Source organism: Macaca fascicularis, chromosome 3 (assembly GCF_037993035.2).
Source record: "Macaca fascicularis isolate 582-1 chromosome 3, T2T-MFA8v1.1".
Classification (NCBI taxonomy): Eukaryota; Metazoa; Chordata; class Mammalia; order Primates; family Cercopithecidae; genus Macaca; species Macaca fascicularis.
In genome coordinates, this window is record NC_088377.1 from 28837788 (window position 1) to 28853832 (window position 16045).

At 36.8% G+C, this 16045-nt stretch overlaps 1 protein-coding gene across 1 annotated transcript in view; it reads left to right on the forward strand.

Moving 5' to 3' along the window:
- The first annotated feature begins 632 nt into the window (after positions 1-632).
- Positions 633-16045, forward strand: part of TMPRSS15 (transmembrane serine protease 15) — a 135118-nt gene continuing 119705 nt past the window's right edge. Inside the window, exons 1-3 of the mRNA XM_045389191.3 lie at positions 633-940; positions 6165-6295; positions 6559-6626. Of these exons, the coding sequence (XP_045245126.2) occupies positions 796-940; positions 6165-6295; positions 6559-6626 (344 nt within the window). The 5' untranslated portion in view covers positions 633-795. The remainder of the gene's footprint in view (positions 941-6164; positions 6296-6558; positions 6627-16045) is intronic.

Sequence of the window (16045 nt, forward strand, 5' to 3'; positions counted from 1 at the left end):
AGAATAGAAACATATATTTTATTCCTCTTATGACAGTTACTCCCATTCATTAATAACTGCACAAGGCCATAAAGAGTAGCCATATAATGCCTTGTTGAAGTGTACTTGCCCTTAGGTAATACTGCCTTACATTGCATAACTTCACATGGGTGACATAACAAAGTTTGCAACACTTTTGATTGTTTCCATAAGGAATATATGTATACATATATGTACACAGAGAGAGGATATATATGTTAGGCTTTATATATATCTGTACTTTTATATATATCTTTTTATATATATTAGGCTTTATATATATTAGACGGTCTATATCAACATATAAGAGAAATGTCTTAAGAATGATCTGAGTCAGAGGGTAGAAGGTTGATCTGTTAGGAACTCTTTCTATGAATATCAAATGCATGTGCCTAATGACTAATTTGTCTGTCATGAATTTCACATTTTTCTTAATAGTCTCCAAATGATAAAGTGTCTTTTTTTGTTTACAACATGAATTTAATTTGATTCACCTTGGCAAATGGCCTGTTCAGGTAGTTAACATTTACAGCTCTAGGCATCTTTACCCATTTATATCTACTTAAAGATTAACCACCCTTTTAATGATACTTAATGTATGGAGACATAATTTTGTCAAAGAGACATACATAGCTCACTTACACTGACTGGTATGCATGTAGACAGGTAGTTGTTGCTTTACACATCTTTAAAAATTTGAGAGATTTTACTCTTCATTTGGTACAGTTATTTATATTCTCTTTCAGTTCTTAAATTAGCAAGCCTTCAAAACCAAAAATGGGTTCGAAAAGAAGCGTGTCTTCTAGGCACCATTCTCTCAGCTCCTATGAAATCATGTTTGCAACTCTCTTTGCCATATTGGTAGTGCTCTGTGCTGGATTAATTGCAGTGTCCTGGCTGACAATCAAGGAATCCCAACGAGGTAAGTCACATGGAGCTGGCTCGTGAAGGTGCTCTCAACTGAATGTACACACTTTAATTTCAGTTATTCTGTAAGTCTATTTTATTCATTGCTAACTAAATGCATTATTTTGGGCTTTCAATCTAATATTTCAAAGTAATCTTCATGACAACATTTTTTTGTTGCATTCACATACTTCTCTGTAGTTCCCTTCAGAGAATATTAGGAAAATTAACTGGTATGTAATTTGAAACTTAACCCAGAATTTAAGCATGAGACTAAGTAGTTTTTAAAATAAATAATATTAAATGATTTTCTTGGCTTCTACATATAATCAAGTAGATTTCATGGCCCCTGATTTTGTTTTGATATAATTTAAATCACAAACATATTAATCTGTTGTTGAATATATAAGTAGATAAACATGCAAACTTAACAAAAATATTTATTTCTATCTTCATTCACTTCTCAGTCTAACCATTTTAATTCTACTAATATAAAAGAAGTTGGATATAAATGTAGACTTAAAAAGGTCACAAACTGTCTGAGTAGCAACTTTGATAAACAGAAAAAATATAAGAAATGATAACTCTTATTTAGAGCTAACTTTGTACCAACAGCTTTTCAAAGACCTTCAAATGTATTGTGTAGCTACAACATACGAATGGTTATTGGTATGCTTGTTTTACAGATGAGGAATCTGAGACAGAGACTAGAGGTAACTTGCTTAAGTTCACATCATTAGTGGGTAGCAGAAGTAAGATTCCAAACTAGACAATCCAGCTCTAGAATTTGTAGTCCATCTTACCACTTACTCATTTATAGGGTAAATTTTTTAAAAAATTGGATGCATAGCAATAATCTACGTATTAGCAGTTTATTTGTTCTTAGACAATTTTTTACATTTTTAAAATGATAAACTATATACATACATATGGGCATATAAATTCTCTCTCTCTCTCTCTCTCTTTTTTTTTTTTTTTTTTTGAGATGGAGTCTCACTTTTTCACCAGGCTGGAGTGCAGTGGTTCACTGCAACCTCCACCTCCCAGGTTCAAGTGATTCTCCTGCCTCAGCCTTGCTAGTAGCTGGGACTACAGGTGCATGCCATCACACCCAGTTAATTTTTGTATTTTTAGTAGAGGTGGGGTTTCACCTTGTTGGCCAGGATGGTCTCGGTCTCTCGACTTTGGATCTGCCCACCTCGGCCTCCCAAAGTGCTGGGATTATAGACGTGAGCCACCGTATCTTTCACATGTGAGTGATTTTAGTTTTACCTATTAAATTCACAATTGTTGGGTTAGCTATTTTATTCTAGTAAACAAATAAGTTTAAATTAGAATGTAATGCATATGCCATAGTTTTATTAAATAATTTTAGTATAATCCTGGTCTATTTAAAAACTATAGACATACACAAGGGCTATATTTTAAAGAAAAAAAAAGTGTGGATATTTTACAAAATTATACAAAGTACTACCAGATAATACATATTGATTAAACTTTTAGAAAAATGGCTGTTTGGGTCTTATTTAATTGCTGTGAATAACTTGAAGGATCTATAAGCATTTGAAAGTCCATTGGAATCCCTGATGTTCAATAAACATATGAAGGTTAGTTATTTTACAAGGGAAGTAGAAAATAAATATGTATAGGTGATAATACAATTTAACAGTGAACAACTAAATATAAAAAGGGCAAGTTAATGCTTTACCAACACACCAGAGATCATAACGCATATTACTATTTTTTCCTTTTTAAACTATTATTTTAGATTCAGGGGGCACATGTGCAGATTTGTTACCTGGGTATATTGCATGTGTTGAGGTTTGGGGAATGAACGATGCCATCACCCAGGTACTGAGCATAGTACCCAGAAGTTAGTTTGTCAACCCTTTCCCCTTTCCCACTCTCCACTTCTGGTAGTCCCCAGTGTCTATTGTTGCCATCTTTATGTCCATGAGTTCCTGCTGTTTAGCTCCCACTTATGCTTGAGAACAGGTGGTATTTGCTTTTTCTGTTCCTGCATTAATTTGCTTAGGATAATGGCCTCTAGCTGCATCCATGTTGCTGTAAAGGACATGAGTTCATTCTTTTTTATGGCTGCATCTTATTCCACAATGTATATGTACCACATTTTCTTTATCCAATTCACCGTTGATGGGCACCTAGATTGAGTCCATGACTTTGCTATTGTAAACAGTGCTGTGATGAACATGTGAGTGCATGTGTCTCTTGGGTAGAATGACTTATTTTCTTTCGGATATATACCCAGTAATGGGATTGCTGGGTCAAATGGTATTTCTGTTTTAAGTTGTTTAAGAAATAGCCAAACTGCTTTGCACAGTGACTGAACTACTTTACATTTCTATCAACAGTGTGTAAGTGTTCCTGTTTCTCTGAAAGCCTTGCCAACATCTCTTGTTTTTTAACTCTTTGGTAATAGCCATTGGTGACCAGTATGACATGGTATCTCATTGTGGTTTTGATTTACACTTCTCTGGTGATTAGTGCTGATGAGTATTTTAAAAAATATCTGTTGGCCACTCGTATGTCTTTTTTGAGAAGTGCTTGTTCATGTTTTTTGCCCACTTTTTAATGGGTTTGTTTTTTGTTTGTTCAATTATTTAAGTTCCTTATAGATTCTGGATATTAGACCTTTTTCAGATGCATAGTTTGCAAGTATTTCCTCCCATTCCATAGGTTGTATATTTACTTTCCTGATAGTTTATTTTGCTGTGCAGAAGATCTTTAGTTTAATTAGGTCCCACTTGCCAATTTTTGGTTTCGTTGCAACTGCTTTTGAGGATTTAGTCCTAAACTGTCTGCCAGGGATAATTTCCAGAATTATGTTTTACTTTTTTTTCCTCTAGGATTGTTAGAGTTTGAGGTCTTAATTTAAATCTTTAATTTATCTGGAGTTAATTTTTATATATGGTGAAAGGTAGGGGTCCAGTTTGATTCTTCTGCATATAGCCAGCCAGATATGCCAGCACTGTTTATTAACTATTTCCTCATTGTTTATTTTTGTCAACTTTGTCAAAGATTAGATGACTGTAGGTGTGTAGCTTCACTTTACTGTGGGTTCTCTATTCTGCTCTATTGGACTATGTGTCTGTATTTGTACCACTACCATGCTGTTTTAGTTACTATAGCCTTATCGTATAGCATGAAGTTGTGTAATGTGATGCAGACTATGTGTCTGTATTTGTACCACTGCCATGCTGTTTTAGTTACTATAGCCTTATCGTATAGCATGAAGTTGTGTAATGTGATGCCTCTGACTTTGTGTTTTTTGCCTAGGATTGCTTTGACTATTCTGGCTCTTTCATAGTTCCATATGAATTTTAGAATCATTTGTTATGATTCTATGAAAAATGAGTTTGATAGTTTAATAGGAATAGCATTGAATCTGTAGGTTGCTTTGGGCAGTATGGCCATTTTAACAACATTGATTCTTCCAGTCCATTGGCATGGAAGTATTTCCATTTGTTTGTGTTATCTGATTTTTATAGCAGTGTTTCGTAGTTCTCCTTGCAGGTCTCTTTTACACCCTTGGTGAGAGATATTCATAAGTATTTTATCTTTTGTATGACTATCGAAAATGGGATTAAATTCTTGATTTGGTTCTCAGCTTGAATGTAATTGGTGTTTAGAAATACAACTGACATTGTACATTTATTCTGTATCCTGACACTTTGCTGAAGTCATTTATCAGTTTCAGGAGCCTTTTTGCAGATGTCTTTAGGGCTTTCAAAGCACATACTACTTTTAACATTTTTTATACTTTTTTTGACATCACTTTAGACTTTTAAAAGTTGAAAAAATTGCACAGAATTTTCATATAACCCAGCTGCCTTGGATGTTAATATTTTGTTTATCCATAGTACAATTACCACAGTCAAGAAATTAACATTTCTACAATATTGTTAACTGAACCACATACTTTATTCAAATTTCACCAGTTTTTCCACTAATACCCTTTACCAGGTTAAGATCCAGTGCAGATTCCTATGTAAGATTTAGTTATTACGCTTCCTTAGTCTCCTTTAATCGGTTGTAGTTCCTCGGTCCTTCCTTGTATTCTGCATTTAAACATGCAAACTTCAATCTAATTTAGAGTCTTTAAAATACAAATGAAATAGTATAAATAATACGTTACATCAATAATGCAGTTAACGTTATTTAGACTATATGCACACATACTGCTTGAATTATTATTTCTAATTATCCTCTTAATGGGATAGTTTGGTGTGAATGTATTACATAGAGATCTTGGGTTGTGGAGTCAATCATTTCGATGACCAAATTCCAGATCTGTTGCTTCAGACATTTACTACCTTGAGAAATTTTCTTAATCATTCTAAACACCAATTACCCTATCCCAGAAAAGAAGAAATAATGTCTTGTCACACCAAATTATTGTGAGAATTATATGTCATTATTATTATATTTACTAATGAGTTCATCACTATGTGAGTTTCAGTTGAAGCAATTCATTTTAAACATAAATCAGTGTCCATGAAAATATGCTGATAAAGGAATTATGCAGGACTTAATGACACATTTTATTATCCATGTTTATATTTAATTTGTTAACCTTCTGTTTTACATTTTTTTTCCTAGTGAGGTTATCTATTTTCTACACATTCTAAATAACGTCTTCAACAAGGACAGTCACCAGCTAATGGCACAAGGTCATGCATGACATTTTTATAATTATTAGAATGAAAGAAGTAGCTTCAAAGTCATGTTTCAAAGTAACCAAAATACTGAAATCTTCACAGCAATTCATATGTCAAAACCCAGTGGTGTCCCTGGATGCTAGGTGTTCAAGAAGTATCTGAAAGCAACTACAAAACTTTTAATGGTTCACTTCTCACCATGTTTCCCTGAGTCACTTCCCATAATTGGTGGGAGTTCATCAGTCCGTGTATCTTCCAACAGGAATCTCAATAACAATAATAATGAAAACTTGGAAGCTTGGAGTGTGGGTTAGACTTCAAAGAAAAGAAAAAAAATATTGAAAGAATGGAAAAAACTTTAGTTTCCAATCTTTTAAAACAATCAGACAGCTGGGGACAGAAAGCAGCTGATTTTGAAACATGAGACTACAAAGAAAAAGCAAGAACTACAGAGCTAACACATCAAGCAAGAGCTTTACTTCTGTGTCTTAACAGAATGTGCATATTTTTCCTACTCATAATCCAAAATCTTAGTGTTTTTTTCCTTATTAATTTATCTAGGTGCAGCACTTGGACAAAGTCATGAAGTCAGAGGGACATTTAAAATAACATCCGGAGTTACATATAATCCTAACTTGCAAGACAAACTCTCAGCGGATTTCAAAGTTCTTGCTTTTGACCTTCAGCAAATGGTAGGAGACTGTCTCTCTTCAGCTGGTTTAAAATTTTATAACATAGTTTAACTAACTACTTGCCAAAAACACCATTTTGTCACTGTGAAACAACTAGAGAATAAATGTAATATACCCAAAATACTTAAATGTCTGAGCCCCATTACTATGGAGAAAATTCCCCCAATTCTAAGCAGAGCATAAAGATTGCTTTGCATAAATTTTTCAACAAAAGTTAAAATCTTAAATTTAGTATACTCATTCAACCTTTTACATTTTTCTAGATAGATGAGATCTTTCTATCAAGCAATCTGAAGAATGAATATAAGAACTCAAGAGTTTTACAATTTGAGTGAGTACAGCTCAAAAATTTTCTACTGACAGAAAATTAGGGATCTTTTTGCTAATATTTGTAAAATAGCATCACTATACATAGGAAAAGAGGAATATTTAAATTTTTCAACATTTTTTGAGGATTAAGCAAAGTGGCATAGCATAAACTTTCATTTTAGTAGCAAATAATAATAACTTTTGAAAATAGATCTTATGTTAATATGTTTCTCTTGACAATAACATCTTGCAGAGACACATGGAGAGGGCTGAGGTTAAATGTATGCAGATGCAGATATAGTGTTTGATTTGCTACAAACATTTGGAAAAAGCTTGCTCTTCATTTAATAAAATAATATTGTATCACGCTGCTTCATTTATACTATAAATACAAAGAGAGAAGATACTTGTTCACTTTTGTACCCAGAGGGTGTAACATTGCTTAAAGTTGGTGCTCAATAAACTAATGAATCTTACATTAATAATGTAATGATGTAATTCCACACTATGAATGTTTGAATCTGTAATATATGGAAATTTTTGTAAGAACTATTTTCTTATTTCTATTGTAAGATCTATTTTCTCGACAATTACCTTTTGTATTTCTCACAAAGAAAATTGATCTGTGTGTTGTTGTTGCTATTGTATCATGAAGGAGAGTTTGACAATCTTGCCAACATCTCTCTGAACCTAAAGTTTTCTAAGCTACAAACTACCAGTAGGCTTCTTGAGTAGAGATACAAGCCAACAGGAAAGTTAAAAAAAATTATAAAAGAAAGAAAAATGTAAATTTATAAAATTAAGTTAAAAATGAAAAAGACAAAGGGAGAGAATTCCAAGAAAAAAAAAAAGTTAAAGATTGATCAAGAACAGGGGTATCTGAAGAAGGGAAGGGAGCAAAGTCTTCACAATAATTCACATTTAAAAAGCACAGAAAGAAAGACAATATTACAGAGCCTTGGGGAAAACGCAGATCCTATGACAAGCTGGCAAAAAAGAAACTCACTGGTTGAGTCTCTATTTCAGGCCAAGCCTTTGGCGACTTAAGTAATTTTTTTTTTTTTTTAGACAGAGTTTCGCTCTGTCGCCCAGGCTGGAGTGCAGTGGCCGGATCTCAGCTCACTGCAAGCTCCGCCTCCCGGGTTCCCGCCATTCTCCTGCCTCAGCCTCCCCAGTAGCTGGGACTACAGGCGCCGCCACCACGCCCAGCTAATGTTTTATATTTTTAGTAGAGACAGGGTTTCACCGTGTTAGCCAGGATGGTCTCGATCTCCTGACCTCGTGATCCACCCGCCTTGGCTTCCCAAAGTGCTGGAATTACAGGTGTGAGCTGCAGCGCCCGGCCGTAAAATGTATTTTCTTCTTCATTCCTCACCAAATGACTGTGAGGGAGAAACAATTATTCCAACTTAAATAAATAATGACACCGAGGCTTGGAAAAAAACTAACTTGCCTCAAATCACACAGCTAGTAGGTGCTGGGGAATGTATTTGAATGGGGTTTTGTTGTACTGATTCAGCATATGCTCTCCTTCCAAATGAGAATGTTGGAGTAGCAGAACCCAAAGAATAGAACAACTTCTAGGGAGGCGGGGTTTGCTTTTCACCATAGATGGGTGGACTCAAGGTGCAATGGAACAGGAAACTTCTCTTTTTCTACAGAAGTAGGAAGGATGACAGTAAACCTGGAACAGGAAGGAGAACAAACGATGAAAGCCAAGATGAGCATGGAGAAGCATGACTTATGCCAGTCAAACATCTAAGTAAGCTAGACTGATGGCAATAGTCCTTAGTAACAGCTGGCCATCTTCCATACTCCTTTACCATGAAAGTCAGTAAGTCTTAGTTTTTAGGCAGCTGTTGCACTGCAATTGAAGGTAGCCGAAAGCTCTAAGCCCACAATTTGAAATGAAAGCACAGTAGAGAAGCTCCATAGCAGACGACAACAACCACCCTATAGCTTTTCAAGACACAGCTGCCTATAAAACCTGAATATTAATTAATTTTACTTTTATTCATGTATTATTTATTATATGCCAGGCCCTTAAAAGTACATATTTTTTGTGCTTTTATGCAGCTGACAGTCTAATAGAAATTATTACAATTTTCTTGTCTACATTGTCCATTGATATTTAAGGTTTATGTCTTCAATTAGATAAATCATAAGGCATCATAACAACACTAAAAAAATTCAGATATTTTACATTTTGCTCCCTAAAAATTACATTATTTTTGAAAAGGTTAAGATACTTTAGCCCTATTTTTATAAAGAAAAATGGCAAAGGCCGGACGCGTTGGCTCACGCCTGTAATCCCAGCACTTTGGGAGGCCGAGACGGGTGGATCACGAGGTCAGGAGATCGAGACCATCCTGGCTAACATGGTGAAACCCCGTCTCTACTAAAAAATACAAAAAACTAGCTGGGCGAGGTGGCGGGCGCCTGTAGTCCCAGCTACTCGGGAGGCTGAGGCAGGAGAATGGCGTAAACCCGGGAGGCGGAGCTTGCAGTGAGCGGAGATCCGGCCGCTGCACTCCAGCCTGGGCGACAGAGCCAGACTCCGTCTCAAAAAAAAAAAAAAAGAAAAATGGCAAGTATATATGGACTGATGGTGTTCCTGGTATGGCAATTCACTTAGCAAACTACATTCTCAGTACTAATCAGAATATCACCACAAACTTGTCAGTTTGTTCTTCTGTGTACCATTACTACCATGTACTAGTGTATGTCACCTAATGCATTCCTCACTAGGGGTTTGTGGAGTTTCAGATTGTCAGCCTGTCATGAATTATTAATGTATGGTTCAGAGAGGCTAAGTTATTTTTCCAATGTCATGCTGCCATTTACTTTCTGTCTAAAACATTCATGCTGTCCTCTACTACTAATTTTTATATTTAAAAAGCACTCAAGACAGAGAGTGAAGCAGTGAAAGTTAAGGTTAAAGAGTCACATATTCAGGAACTGTTCAAGCAGTATTTGATGTATGTTTCTCAGTGACTACTGTCCCTCCGGGTGCCTTATTGTGTTCATTTGCCAAATTGCCGTAGACCTTTGTCCACGCAAGCCCTATGCTTGCACCTTTAGTTTTCCTTGTTCTCCACTCTGATTTTTAACCTTGGGTAGGTTAAAGTGCTCGCTAACTTTATGGGAAAACTGATGGGAGAATCTATACTCAGACTAGGGTAAACAGTACCTAAGTTTACCATCTTTTTATTCTCTTATTTTTTTTCCTTTTTAATGGTGATGCATGTGTTATTCTTCTATGAATTAACAATGCTAGTTGAAAAATACTAGCGTATAGAAAAATACTCAGAAAATCGACTGGAATGAATTAAACGAATGGAGAAATAACCTTTATAAGAAGCAGTCACTGGATTTAAAGGTGTACTGGTCTATCCAGAAGTCTATAAGGGACTTATCTATCATTTAGATTGTAATCACTGTTAGAATTTAGTAGCAATGTGCTATTTTTTTCATAATGACCTTGTTGTTTAGCAAAAACTGGAGGCAAGTTGGAAATGAGGTAGAGAGTCTACAGTATCTCCGTACAGTTTATATGGTTCATAGATGCATCAAAAATATCATAAGTAAGTGTTTGTGTGTGTGTGTGTGTGAGAGAGAGAGAGACAGAGAGAGCGAGAAAGAGAGACAGGGGGGAGAGAGAGAGAGAAAGAGAGACGGGGGGGAGAGAGAGAGAGAGAGAGAGAGAGAGAGAGAGAGAGAGAGAGAGAGAGAGAGAGAATGCTACACATGAAGGTTTAAACACCTGTTTGGTTAGAATGAAAATGATCATTATTTACTTTTTCTTTACCTCCTCTAGAAAAATGACACATTGTTGTGGTTTGTTTCATTGGAGACTTTTAAAATCAGTTCTTCAAATGTGATGTGATAGAAACTAAGTTACCTTGTACTTGCTGTAATCTTCAGAAAGCAGAATTTTCCTTATCTTCCAAAAATAATCTTTATTCAGGGTTAATATCCCTAAAATTCTATGAGAGATATAGCATCCTTTGAAATACAACATGAATTGCTAAGTTAAAATCCTCTTATAGTGGAATAAAGATAAAGACAAAAAATATAAAATATTGCTCTGTGCTTTGCACAAGGGGAGAGTAGAATCACTAAAAAGAGTACTTTAAAAAATAGGCAAAACATATATTAAAGAGATACTGGAAAACTGAAGCCAATATTTTTATCCTGTCAACACAGAGTTAAATAAATATTTGGGTAGTCATCCATTCATTTGCTCGCTTATTTATTTAACACACATGTAGGGCTTACTTAGAAACAGACATTTAGCTAGGTTCTGAGAATACAGATATTAAGAGAAAGGCTTTTATTAAAGAGCTCACTCAACCACCATCATTAAGACATTCTAATTTGTATTGGTGTATTTAGAACTGGTTTTCTCTCTCTCTGTTTTGATAGGCTATTTGGTTTTTAATTGCCTACTTACAAAGGGCACCTCTGGGTTAAGTGACTAATATAGAACAGTCATTAATAATAAATTAGGCATGAGTAACCTGTGATGATGAAGGTATCAAATCTCTGCTATGAGGAATTTAAAATATTGTTGGGGAAATACGACAGAGTCAAGAGATTTTTACTAACGTTATTAGGCATTACATGGCAGGTTGTATATACAGTTTGTGTGATACTGCAAGAAAAATTTTTTTCTTTTCTGATGTAGTCCAGCCTTTGCTTGACTGCTTTGGGCTGGAATGCTCACAGACTAAAGGAAATTCATTCTAGTCCAACAAAAGAAAGAGATTCCTACTGCTTAAATTTAATTTTCTCATTTAATGTAACTAACAAAAATTAGTCATCTTTTTTCAATATTGCTGTGGACATCCTACAAACAGCCTATTGAATAGTCATGATTATTACTATATTTTGTTTATTGCTTTATAACTGTAGGTACTAGAACATGCTTTGTTATTGTCACCAAATTGTTTCTTTCTTTTATTTTCACCCATTGATCCTGCTTGTAGTTACTAGATTTTTAGAGAACAAACGTCTCTCCATCTTCATATCTCAGTCTTTTAAATACCTAAAGACCTTTTCTAGTTCTATCATCCTAAATGCAGGTGTACTGCACAGCTCTCTCATCAAAACACACTCTGGCCTTCTGTTTCTCCTCCCCCACTCGACACAGCCTTCTGCTTCAGTCCTGCCACATCATCTGTACATCCTCAAAACTATCCTGTTTTCTCTCTTTTATCTATGTTTTCATTACTGGCTGGTAAGGCTCTGTGTCCCCACTCAAATCTCATCTCAAGTTGTAACCCCCTTGTGTTGAGGGAGGAAGGACCTGGTGGGAGGTGATTGGAATGGGGGCAGTTTCTCCCATGCTGTTCTCATGATAGTGGATGAGTTCTCATGAGATCTGATGGTTTTATAAGTGGCAGTTTCCCCCACTCTCTCTCTTTCCTGCCACCTTGTGAAGAAAGTACTTGCTGCTTCTCCACCTTCTGCCATGATTTTAAGTTTCCTGAAGCCTCCCCAGTCATGCAGAACTGGGAGTCAATTAAATTTCTTTCCTTTATAAATTACCCAGTTTTGAGTAGTATCTTTATAGCAGTGTGAAAAAAAGGCTAACTGGTACCAGGAATGGGGCACTGCTATAAAGATAACCAAAAATGTGGAAGTGACATTGGAACTGGGTAACAGGCAGAGGTTGGAATAGTTTGGAGAACTCAGAAGAAGACAGGAAGGAGTCTTCCCAGAGATTTGTTAAATGAATTTGACCAAACTGCTAAGAGTGATATGGATGATGAAGTCCAGGTTGAGGTGATCTCAGATGGAGATCAGGAATTTATTGGGAAATGGACCAAAAGCTGTTCTTACTATCCTTCAACAAACAGATTGGCAGCATTTTGCCCCTGCCTTAGATATCTGTGGAATTTTGAACCTGAGAGAGATGATTTAGGGTATCTGGCAGGAGAAATTTCTAAACAGCAAAGCTTTCAAGAGGTGACAGAGTATAAAAGTTTGGAAAATTTGCAGGCTAACTATGTGACAGAAAGAAAAACCCATTTCCTGGGAAGAAATTGAAGCCAGCTGCAGAAATTTGCATAAGTAATGAGGAGTCAAATGTTATTCACCAAGACAATGGGGAACATGTCTCCATGGCATGTCAGAGTTCTTCATAGCAAGACCTCCCATCACAGGCCTGGAGGCCGAGGAGGAAAAAATGGTTTGTGGGTTGGGCCCAGGACCCCACTGCTATGTACAGACTTGGGGCTTGGTGCACTGCGTCCCAGCCACTCCAGCTCCAGCCATGGCTAAAAGGGGCCAATGTATAGCACAGACCATTGCTTAAGAGGGTGCAAGCTCCACACTTTGGTGACTTCCACATGGGCCAGCAGGTACACAGCAGTCAAGAATTGAAGTTTGGGAACCCCCACCTAGGTTTCAGAGGATGTATGGAAACATCTGGATATCTAGGCAGAAGTCTGCTGCAGGGGCAGAACCCTCCTGGAGAACTTCTGCTAGAGCAGTGCAGAAGGAAAATGTGTGACTAGAGCCCCCACACAGAGTCCCCACTGGGCTGACTCTGGAGAAGACAACCACCATCGTCCAGACCACAGAATGGTAGATCCACTGACAGCTGCACTGTGTGCTTGGAAAAACTGAAGACACTCAGTGCCAGCTGTGAAAGCAGCCTGTGGGAGTTGGGGAGCTATACCCTTCAAAGCCCCTGGGGTGGAGCTGCCCAAGACCATTGGAGTCCTACCCTTGCATTAGCATGCCCTGGATGTGAGACATGGAGTCAAAGGAGATTATTTTGGAGCTTTAAGATTTAATGACTGCCCTGCTGGATTTCGGATTTGAATGGGGCCTGTAGCCCCTTTGTTGTGTCCAACTTTTTTTCCATTTGGAATGGTAGCATTTATCCAGTGCTTTAACCCCTTTGTATCTTGGAAGTAACCAATTTGTTTTTGATTTTACATACTTATAGGCAGAAGGGCCGTGTCTTGTCTCAGATGAGACTTTGGGCATTGGACTTTTTAGTTAATGCTGAAATGAGTTAAAACTTTGAGGGACTGTTGGGAAGGCATGATTGTGTTCTGAAATGTGAGGAGATGAGATTTGGGAGGGGCCTGAAGCAGAATGATATGGTTTGGCTCTGTGTCCCCACTCAAATCTCATCTCCAATTGTAATCCCCACATGTTGAGAGAGGGACCTGGTGTGAGGTGATTGGATCATGAAGTCAGTTTCCCACATGCTGTTCTCATGACAGTGAATGTGTCTTGTGAGATCTGATGGTTTCATAAGGGCTTCTTCCCCCTTCACACTCTCTTCTCTTCTACCATGTGGAGAAGATCCTTGCTTCCCCTTAGCCTTCTACCCTGATTGTAAGTTTCTGAGGCCTCCCCAGCCATGTGGAACTGTAAGTCAATTAAACCTCTTTCTTTTACAAACTACCCAGTTTCAGGTATTTCTTTATAGCAGTGTGCAAATTGATTAATACGCTGGCACTCTCATTTTTCTCCTTATTTTTGCCTCCATTCTTATGTTCCATCCTTACAACCCATTAAGAACTAGTCCATGTCACCTTTCAGGGACACTTAACTGTCACTCTAGTCCGGGTTGGGTGCTTCTTCCCTCTGCTCATTTAGCACCATGTATGTACATTTAAAGTACAATTCTCACACTATCACATAATTGCTGATTTGTCTATCTCCTTACTAGACTAGGAGCTCTCTTAGGGCGGAGAATTTGTCTTTGATACCTGTATTTTCAGAACCTAACTAATGCCCACCACAGCATATGTATTATATAAAGTCCTAGCAAATGAATGAAAAATTATTTAACAGCTGTTATTAACATAATCAATATTATGTTAGAGGTTAGCATCTTTTCATTTAATCTTCATCCTATGAATATTATGTTAGAGATTAGTATCTTTTCATTTAATCTTCATCCTATGGCTATAAAAATAATTATACAGTTATCATGGCTTTAACTCTTTATTACAAGAAATAAACTAACTTGAGAATTCTTAAATAGTTCTCCAAAAGCACAGGCATGTTATTGTGTGAAAGAATCCCTTGACTTGAAAGGGTGGGTCATGGAAATTTTGTGAAAAATGTGGGACAGTGTCTGAAAAGCATAGATAGGGACTACTTGAGTGGAGAAGTCAAGGAAAGCCATTTCGGATAATAATGTAGCATGTCGAGGATATCATAGAGTTGGCATTGATGGCCACTAATAAGATGCTGAGACATCATGAATGTGCTAAATATAAACCTATGAGTGTGACAATGAACTCATGCCATAGGGGACTGGCAGGACATTGGAGAAACACAGTGAGCCTGATTTTATAGAAAGTTTAGTCTCACATCTCAGATAAGGAACAATTGAATTGAAGATCCTAAGGACAAAATAAGTGGTATATGATCATCACAAAAGTTCTGACATCAGGAACAGAATCCTTAGTTTTAGTGACCAAAAAGAGGTAGGAAAGTCAAATCAAAGGTAAAAGAGATTATGCTAGAAAAACAATGGCAGAAGGTCAAATGAAGGTTATTTAATGGTGAGAAGAAACCTCAGGGCCTTCCCATCTCCTATTGGAACAAAACTTGATGAATATAGACTTTTATGTATAGTCCTGATAGGCTATGAAAATCTCAGGATTTTTCTTTGATATTTAGGAAATAATCTTTTATTTCTCTAGATAGAAAAATCACTATATTTAAAGTGTAAATTATTTGAGTTTAGGAATTGTTTCTTTCCCCTCCTTTAAAGCTACCAAGGGGGCCAGTACCATGCCCAAACCTTGATAAATATTTTATAATGAGTCTGAAATAATGTACTTCATCAGTGAAGTAGTTTCTATGAAACTACTTCCCTCCATCCCTCCTTCCCTCCCTGCCTCCTTCCCTCCCTGCCTCCTTCCCTCCCTGCCTCCTTCCCTCCCTGCCTCCTTCCCTCCCTGCCTCCTTCCCTCCCTGCCTCCCTCCCCTTCCTCTTTCTTTCTTTCTTTCTTTCTTTCTTTCTTTCTTTCTTTCTTTCTTTCTTTCTTTCTTTCTTTCTTTTCTTTCTTTGCTTACCTATCTATAACATTCTTTACTCCATTGCATATTTCTGACATGTTAATCCCAGTAGCTGCCCCTACGCCCATCTGCTGTCTTCATTCCTACCTACAGTACATAGTCCCTTCCCTCTTTTTCCAGAGTGGATAATCTCTTATAGCCTCTTTCATTGGTCCAATTTCAGAACTAAAAGGAGAAACACAGACATGCAGGAAAGGTTAATTATTTTAACTTTTTCAAAATGCTAATAAAAATGTGTACTTGGTCTTTATTTGGTGAGTGTTACACTACACAGGCAAGTTTTATTTTTTGTTGGTTCACTTTAAGCTATTTGTCTACTTGGAGGTGAATGAAACAAATTCCTCATTTCTGGTTTTGTGGAGGACTGAGTTTGCAGAGCTGCAG